Genomic DNA, 9206 nt, shown 5'->3' with positions numbered 1-9206 from the left:
CGACCCCGGATAGGCGGAAGAAAATGGATGGATGGATGGATGTTTCAAATTTAAAAAAAGCATCTTCAAAGATTGGCCATTACCCTGTTTGCTGATAACTTTGAGTTTGAATAATTTTAGTCCTGACCACAGTCTGTGTGGAGCAGAGGCAACCCCCCCACCCAAAAAAAAAAAAAAAAAAAAAAATCTAAAACCAGACTTTATTAATTCAGTGGGTATCGGTCGACTGAACATGTAGGAAGCTCAGCGTGAAACATCAAATCTGATGGACTGACTTTGATGTATTTACTCTGAGAGCTTTAACCAGGTGTTAATTTTACACTTTCATCAGGATCAGTCGCCTGGATCTCTGCAAAAGAGAAAATCTATAGAAAAGCTTCATTTAATCTCCGAGCCGGGATTCAAGACAGGAACCGACTCAACAGCCTGCTCTTCATTTTCTCACTTAACCAGAGGAGGAAAATGAGCTTCATTTAGAGCTACTGTACTTTCCATTCTTAAACAAATCAAGTGTTCGTCACTCATGCTGTTCAGTAGGTTATATGGAAAATATTGCTCCATTTGAAAGTAAAGCTTATTTATAAAGGCACCTTTCATAGATCTAAAATCACAAAATGTGTCACAATAAAAACAAGAGAAATGTAAGAACAGACACCAAAATGCCTTTTAACACCACATAGGATACATATAAAAACAGAAAATACAAGTTAAACAGGGTAGAATACACATATTAACATTTCTAACAAATAAAAGCCTGTTGGTAAAATTTTTATTTTACCATCAGGTTTAGTACATTAGATTTACCAATCTAACGTACTAAACCAGTGATGTCAGAAGGAGCATGTTCAATTAAGGCTGGGAAAGTTCAAATCAGAATTCTAAACTTCCTTCTAAAAGGAAGTGGGAGGCAGTGAAGAGACGATAAGACAGATGTGACGTGAGCTCGTTTGTTCAGACGAGTTCTGGACAACCTGAGGCCGGCCCAGCTCCTTCCTGTTTGAACGTGTGAATGATGGTCCAAACGAGAGGAAATAAAAACGTGAACGATTATTTTAAAGCTCAATTTTTGACAAGAAACTTTTCAATGTTGAGATGTTCCTAAGATGGAAGTGGCAGTTTCCAGTCAGTTTTTTCATGTTTTGTTTTAAAAGTGACACCCAAGTTTCTGACGCTGGTCTGGACTTACCAACTACAACTAMGTGGTCTTCATTCTCCTCTGGATCTGAGCCAGACTCTGGATCCAACATGTGAGACTGGATGGAGTCTTCCCTTGTTGACATCTTAATTAATATGTAAATAAAAAGTTTCTGCGCTGCTATATCATTATAAACCCCCTTTAGCAAACTAGAATGGGCRGCTCTGGAAGCTGGAGGGAGGCGGGGTGTGAAGCTCCTTGTTTGGATTTAAAGAAACAGCCTTAAAACGAGTTGATCCGAGACACACCACAGAAAAGGGGTGAAAGAGGGGCTTGTGGAGTTACGATAAGGAGGAATTCAGACTAAAGTATTGCAGTTCCACTTTATTTAGACCCCAACTGAATGATTTAATGTGAAAAATAATTTAAAAGCATGATTTGTTTCCTTTAAGGACTTTAATTTATGAAACTCACTTTCTTTGAACAGAATAAAAGCATTCATCTTTGTGTTTATTGAATTTCTGTTCTTACTGTTCCAATTTTTTTTTATCCTAAAGACATCAAAGCAAAGTTATGATTGCTTTCTTGCTTTAGGATTTTAACAATTTTAAGCACATCTGACCTAAATACAACTCAAATAGGTTTCGCTCAACTAGTTTCTGTGGGAAAAAAAAACTTTTGGATTTGTATTTAAAAGAGGACAAACTTGAGTGTGTTTGCTGTTTGCTTTCTAACCTTGACCTTCTTCTTTCTGGTTCTGCTGCAGAGGAGTTGTCTGCGAGCTGTAAAATGTATCCGCTACACCGTCAGAGGTACAAACACACCGGCGTCTCTGTGTTGTGGCTCTGCGTGACAGGGATGGCTGAAACCACCAGCTTCCAATCAGAGCAGCTTTCCTTCAAATCTGCACTCAGCAGGAAAATAAATCCATTAAATGCTGAAAGAGAAGTTGTTTATTCATAACTCATTAGAGATAATTTGAATTTTATTAAAAATGAAAAAAGGGAAGCGTAAAAGCAGCTTCCCGTTACTGTAGGAATTTAGAGATCACTGTAAAGATTTAATGAGGCAGCTATAATTGGAAATGTCAACCTTGCAGAGTAAAAAAAAAAAAAAGAAACGGGCGAAAATAACTTCTGAGCATCATTTTGTTTGATGCTCAGAAGTACACCATCAGGTATTGATATATTGGGAATAATCCGCCCATCCCCGCTTTATGAAATATTCATTAGCCTCTGAACAGAATCCASCATCATTTCACGCCTGTGATGTTTAATCCCACCCTGAGTGTGTGTGCGAACTGCATCCGAGTGTGTCTGCTTCGCTCAGCGGAGGCTCCGTGCTCGTCACGATGTGCCGATGTTGTCAGTGTGACTCCGGCTGCCGCTCGCCTCGTGTCCCCCTTTCATCGTGTCGTCTTGTCGCTCAGCTGCTCTACATCTTCACCGCTCATCAGAACGTATCTGCAGCCCCCCCCGGCTCTCGTTCTGCATGTTAGAACTACCTTAAACCTGTCCGATATGTTGTGTTGTGCAAATATATACAGTGTTTCCCTCAGAAATCCCACCACAGATGATGTAAAACCCATTTGTTTGAATAATTCAGTGCTTAAAAAGCAAACGTTAATATTATGAACTGAGGTAACATTTCTTTGCATTTTAATCTGGTTGCTGTTGAGACGACTGAGCAAAACTTTTGTTCAATCACAGAAAACAGTCAGAATAAAGAAGAAATACGGTACGGCTTTAAAGGAAGTTAGATGTTAGAACAGCTTGATGAGTAACGAAGCACACAACCACCACACAAACATAAAATAATGTTTGTGTGGCTCTGAAGCAAATGTTTAGCTTGGTGGTATTTGCACAATAAAAATATAAATCAAAATTCAAATAGAACAAAGAATAACAGTGCAGGAAGAGTGGGCTCATATAAAGCCTCCACCTAAATAGTATAAAAATAAAATAAAATAAATAATTCCAACAGTACGATCCTTAATTAGTTGATCCAAAAATTATGAAATACATTCAAATAATAAAAGAAAAAAAATAAATAAAAACGCTACCTTCAAAATGGGAATGTTAATATAAAATGTAACAATGATAAAAGTCACAATCACAACTTTTTCTTTAAGTAGGCCCTCTGTTTTAGATCAGTTTGAACTCTTTCACAGAACGCCTGCCTTTTGCTAACGGCTCTGTCACACTATAATGTTGTAGACAACTCATGCCAACTGAAAGTTTTTGAGACATCTACATTGCCAATGGATTTAAAAAATCAACCAGAAGCCTCTTTAAGGCATGTACACACTGTAATGCTAACAAATTGATCAAATATAAAACTAGTAGTGTTGAGAGCTCAACAGACAGTTTAAGTTTCACTTTCACCCGAGAGCCTGCAGGAGTCATGGGCGGGGTGTGTGGGGAGGTGTGTGTGTGTGGGGGGGGGCGCTCTGCCATGAGGAAGCCCGGCTTAAAGACACGTCCCAGGGGCCTTTCTGGTCCCCACCTGTCGTTTTGCTCCTCAGCATGGCTTCCTAAAAACACTGCAGGATTTCTCAAACATACATGAATGAGTCAAAGCAAGGCTTTAGACATGTTTTTTTATGAGAGTATAACATTATAACATGATATTAAACTCAAAAAAGTTGATTTGACATGATATTGCCCCTTTAAGAGTCARCCTGATGGTGGCTAGTGAGGTAAAATCTGGTGTGGTAGTTGAGTCATCTCTGTCACATACTTTGAGTAATCACGCAAAAGTTTGTTTTCAGTTTTCATCATATCTGCAAGGGATATGCCTTCATTCAAGGAATGCTAGTTGCATTTAGTGAGCTTTAAAAGTTTTGTTTTTGAAGATAAAAGTGTTTTTTCTGGCTTTTGTTTTGTCGTTTCCAGGTTTTATATTAATCTAAGCGCTAAGAGATAATTTGTGAAATTGTTGTTCTTATTTTATTTTCTGTGATGCTTTTTACACCCCTCTTGGATCATAAAGACCACCATCTCCCAGTTTAAAGATGCAATAAGTTTTTTTCAGCTGAGCGCAGCACAGAAGACCTGGAGGAGTGGATAAACATACAAATGTTTTTCTTATTTATATTACAAGAGGACAGAATKCTTCTAGATATTTTACCTTTTATGAGACAATGCAGGTTGAATTGCCTAATGTTGAAATATTTTTGTAAAAAAAAAAAAGATGAACAAAGATTTTGCAATTTGTTGTAAAACAGTCAAAAAAGCTGAAATTAGCAGAAAAGTATGTAAAAACAGAAGCAGAAAGAGCCCGTTTGCCGAATTATGCATCTGAAAGAAGTAGCTAAAATGATCGCAAAAATGAAAGCTTACCTGAAAAGGCTAACGTTAGCTGAAAATAGCCAAAAAGTAGCTTAAATCGCAGAAAATTGCTAAAAGAAGCATAAAATGCCTAAATTGGAAGAAAAAAAGCACAAAAAATAATTAGAATAGCTGAAAAGAACAGAAAGATAGCTAAAAAACAGAAAAAAGTTTATTGTCATAAAAGAATCTGAAGGAAGCTAAAATTAGCACAAAGAAGTTATAAAAAGCAGAACAAAAGGCATGTGCTGAAAATACTGAGGGATTTTAAGAGTGTTGAAAACAGCTCCATTATTTTTCAATAAGAACAAAAAATGACCAAAACAAGCTACATTTCTCAAAAGTATAAATACTCATAAAACCCAAACTTCATAGGCATGATGAGGAGGAGGAACTGATCTTTTGATAAATGAATGATTGAAATAACACAAAAATTGCAGAATGAAATACGTGCAGAAAAACATAAGCAGTGAGATTTGACCTATAAGACATGTTTAAAGACATATAWTACAAACAGGATTAAAAGAGGCTCTATCATTTATCCAGAGTAGAACGCTAAAATTGGGGCTGTTTGTTGAAGAGCCTAATGGCTGCTGGCAGGAATGATTTCCTGTGGTGTTCTGTCCTAATCAAGCTTGGTGTTGGAATCAGCAGTGTTTAAATCACTAAAACATGCTCATTTAAAGTTACAGAAAACAACCAGACTCAGTATTTTTCTGTGCCTGTTTTTATATCCGGTCCATTTGAGCTGAGCTGCGTGTCATGTTTGGGAGCTCTTTAGGAGACGTGGCTAACTGGTCCTCCTGGGCCACTCGCTGCTTTCTCTTCTCACTCCTCCCTCATTTTATTTCTATAGAAGCTGCAGAACAATGTAAAGGTCAGCTCTTTTCTCTGACGCTCCTCCTGAACACAGTCTTTGAGTCACCTTCACATAAACACACAGCCCCTACACGTTCAAATCAAAAAGCAATAAATGTGCTTTGTGAGTTTTTCTCGGCCTTCTGCTTCGGCCTTCACGATTTGAAAGAAGAGAGCACGGCTCGTTGGGTTGTCACGCGTGCTGCAGATGCGATGACTTGTTGAGCAGCTCCAGTGTGTTTCCTCCTTCTGGGACTATTTTGGGTCTGTGGTTGTAGCGTGTCGTGTTGCCCAACCGAGCCAGAGGGTGGGCCCGCCGCCGCCTCCTCCGAGAGGTCAGGGGAAGAAGAGCCTTAAAGGAGACGACGAGTCTGAGGAACAAAAAGTGAAAAGAGTGGCAAGAGAAGAAGAAAAGCAGCACTTAACCGCTTCGGAAAGCGTGAAGTCGCCAGAGGGCGTGAAGCACAGATGGTGAAAAACGATGCCCAGATGACTTTGTTCAGAAAGATTTTTTTTTTTAAAAAAAGATGCAGAAGCAGGACAGGGATTCTGGGTCAAAACATGTTGCTAAATCTTGATCACTACAGAAATAGACAAGCTTGTCATCTAAAGTAGTCCTCTCTCTTCTGGACCAGACTTTGAATAATAATGCAACATAATGAYTTTGACAGGTACTGTTAAGCAAAGTGAGACCAAAAAGAGAAATACTGTGCGTTCTGCACTTCTTAAAGTTTCCAACAAAACAACATTTTTTCCAAACTTACAGATCAATCAAACAGTTGGGGTCCACACCCACATAGCAAAAATTCTCTGACCCAGTTCGGGCCCACGCAATGCACCAACACTTGGCCCAGATACCGCAAAGAATGACGGCCCTTTGGTGGCCGAGATGTGGTTTTCCAGAGGTYTTTGATGCGTAGCCCAGCACCACATTAGCCAAAGCACAACTGGGCCAGTTGTGGAATGTCATCTTGATAAACAGTGCCATCATTTCCAAACCTGGCCCACAGGCTGACTCCAGATCTGGCCACACCTGTCTGCATCTTTACAGCTTATACTCATATTTCTCAGATTTAGGGGCCAGCTTCTGGTCTTCAGCAACACTTTGACATCCAAGTTCAACATACGGAAAGAAAACTTGACTCCCAGACATCAACTTTCCCTAATAAGAGCAGAAGCACAACCAATAAAACTCCTTCTCTCCAATCAAGAGACACTTCTCCTCATTTCCTGTCCTACTTTGAGCTTCTACTCTATCTTTGTAGTGTTGTTTTAGATCCACAGTCACTAGTTTCATTCATTTGTGAACTGAAACACTGTGAAGTGGGCAGCAATCAACGATAACTGTGCTGTAATTAATGCATCAGTGGACAACATCACAACACAACTGTGGACAATGCACTAGTGTAGGTTGTGAGAACTATGTATAAATGTGTATAAAACTATGGATAACATGTCGCCGTCTTTCTCTGAAGATGTTTAGAGCAGATGAGCCCAGTGCACTGTTTTATTGGCTTCACATCTTTGGTTCTCTGACGCAGAGCTCTTGTTGCAAATACTAGAATTAGGTGAGACTGTAAGAAAAGTGTCTGTATTTTTGATAAAGCTGGGCAGTAAAATAATGATACATATCACTCCAAATGTGATTAATATCGAAAGAAAACAAAACAATATATATCGCGATATACAGGCTGGACGATATTAGGAAAACCTGAGATGTGCGATAACAGTGCTTAATATAGCGAAAACGATATAACCTGCCATAAATGAACAAATACAAAAGTATGTAGTGTTGATGTTGTCCTGCTCTGGGAAAAGAGCTACAAAAAAAAAAAAAAACCTAACCATTTTCATTCCAGCATGATTTCTTTTAAAAATATGAACAGATTCATTCAATTGGCCAAATACATGAGGGGCTCCAGTTGATTGGTGAAATACTTTAGGTTTCTGTCTGAGCGACAAAACTCATAATGCCAACTTTTGAGCAAACCAGTTATTACAGTTTATGCAGTTTTTTTTTTGATGTGCAAATTGCACAGGCTGTTAGTGCAGTGACGGTAAATTTTTGATATATTTTGCAGCCCTAGCGATACACGGGACCAATATAAAAACAAAAAAAACAAACAAAAAAAAGGTATTTACCACGATAGAAACATGATCCTCATCAAAAGAAAACAATAAAGATATTGCAATAAGTGTGATCAATATAAAAAAAAAGATATATATCGTGATTTGCACGTGGTCAGTATAAAAACAAAYCAATAACAATTATATCGTGATAGATCTGTGATCAATATCAAAAGAAACGAAGTTCAAAGGCTCGAGAGGAAATTGTGGATACAGGCCTCTCTCATCTTTTTAAGTGGGAGAACTTGCACAATTGGTGACTGACTAAATACTTATTTTCCCCACTCATCAGGCTTGACCTTAACAGTACTAGCAAATGGAAAAAAGAGAAAAATCTGTTCTCAGATGATTCAGGACAAGAACAAACAAGTCCAGACCAGATTCTCTGGACATTTTTTCTTTGTTGGAGTGTGAAAGGTTATTCTCAAACACATCTTGCTTTTATTTTCTCGTGTTCCAGCTGTGCTGTGCAACACAACTGATTTGTCCGCCCTCATACGGGGTGTTAAAAGGATTTTCCTTCTTGACATTTGCTTGAACTTTTCTCCTCAAACTTCCTGCAAGCTGTCCTTTTTTTTTTTTGCCTTTTGAAGTGTATTTTTAAGTAAATCCAATGCAATTTGTGGCTGTGACTGGGAAAAGCTTCGCCACTCGCTAAGGGCTGATTTCAAGCTCACAAAGCTTAAAGTCCTCATTGCTGACCGTTTTTGTGGTTTATTTTCCTCAATGAGCGGCTGATTGTGTTTGACCGCAGGGCTCGACAGGAGAGTGCAGCTAATGTTTTACAGATCAGAGATTCAGGTTTTGGTGAATGACTGTCGAGATTAGAAGGAGAGGAGGATTAGAAGCTGAAGCTCCTATGGTAAAAATATGGTGTCTGAATGCACTGAAGCAACTAGACGGTGAGGAGTAGTTGTTTTAATTCTATGTTGCAAGTTGAACAAAAATACAAATGGGTTTAAATATTTTAGTCTGGAGCTTTGTAATAATGTCTTTGTGTGGCTGATTTCCTCTCTCTTTTAACCTCCTCCTCCTAATAGACAAACACAAGGACATACAGAATATTTGGGCTGCAGTTTTCATTATTAACAGCTTTCTGCTCTTTATGATAAATGTATAAAACCTCACCAGTCACTTCAACACATTGATATCCACAGAAGGATATTAGGAGCCGATGAGCAGACATGTAATTCTACTGCCATGAAGACATTTTACTGATAATAACGTGTCTTTTAGTCATTTTTTGTCAGAACCTTTAAAGGTAGCCTTTAAACCCTTATCTCCATCCATCCATCCATCCATCCATCCATTAGGGATGTCCCGATCCAGATTTTTTTGGCTCCCGATACAGTCCGATTTTTTAATGATTAGTCTTTCTGATACCAACCCGATACCGATCTAATAGCTTTATTTCTTTCCAAGTGACGAGGTTGGTAGTATTAAAGCGAGCCCTGCTGTTCCATGAGAACCATCCAGTTTGCAGATTTCGCAAGATGCAGTTTCAGCATCGTTTTCCATTGAAAAGTGTTCCCGCACTGTGGACATGGTTACATACTTGTGTGCGTCTTGACTTCTTAACGGCAGTTGTAAAGCAGGATGATGCTGAAAACTGTCGCCAAAACTGGATCGGCCCGATCACATGACTAAATCTGATTCTACCCGATTTTCAAAAAATGGCCATATCTGATACCGATACTGAGTATCTGATCAGGACATCCATCCATCCATCCATCCATCCATCCATCCATCCATCCATC

The 9206-nt window shown here is 38.8% G+C and overlaps 1 protein-coding gene across 1 annotated transcript in view; it reads left to right on the top strand.

Moving 5' to 3' along the window:
* The window catches only part of LOC106519236 (homer scaffold protein 3), a 58725-nt gene that overhangs the window by 4531 nt on the left and 44988 nt on the right, over window positions 1-9206 (top strand). Inside the window, exon 2 of the mRNA XM_014010809.1 lies at window positions 1902-1947. Within this exon, the coding sequence (XP_013866263.1) occupies window positions 1925-1947 (23 nt within the window). The 5' untranslated portion in view covers window positions 1902-1924. The remainder of the gene's footprint in view (window positions 1-1901; window positions 1948-9206) is intronic.

The sequence above is a fragment of the Austrofundulus limnaeus genome, unplaced genomic scaffold (assembly GCF_001266775.1).
Source record: "Austrofundulus limnaeus strain Quisiro unplaced genomic scaffold, Austrofundulus_limnaeus-1.0 Scaffold73, whole genome shotgun sequence".
Classification (NCBI taxonomy): domain Eukaryota; kingdom Metazoa; phylum Chordata; class Actinopteri; order Cyprinodontiformes; family Rivulidae; genus Austrofundulus; species Austrofundulus limnaeus.
This window is presented reverse-complemented; position numbering and strand designations above follow the sequence as displayed.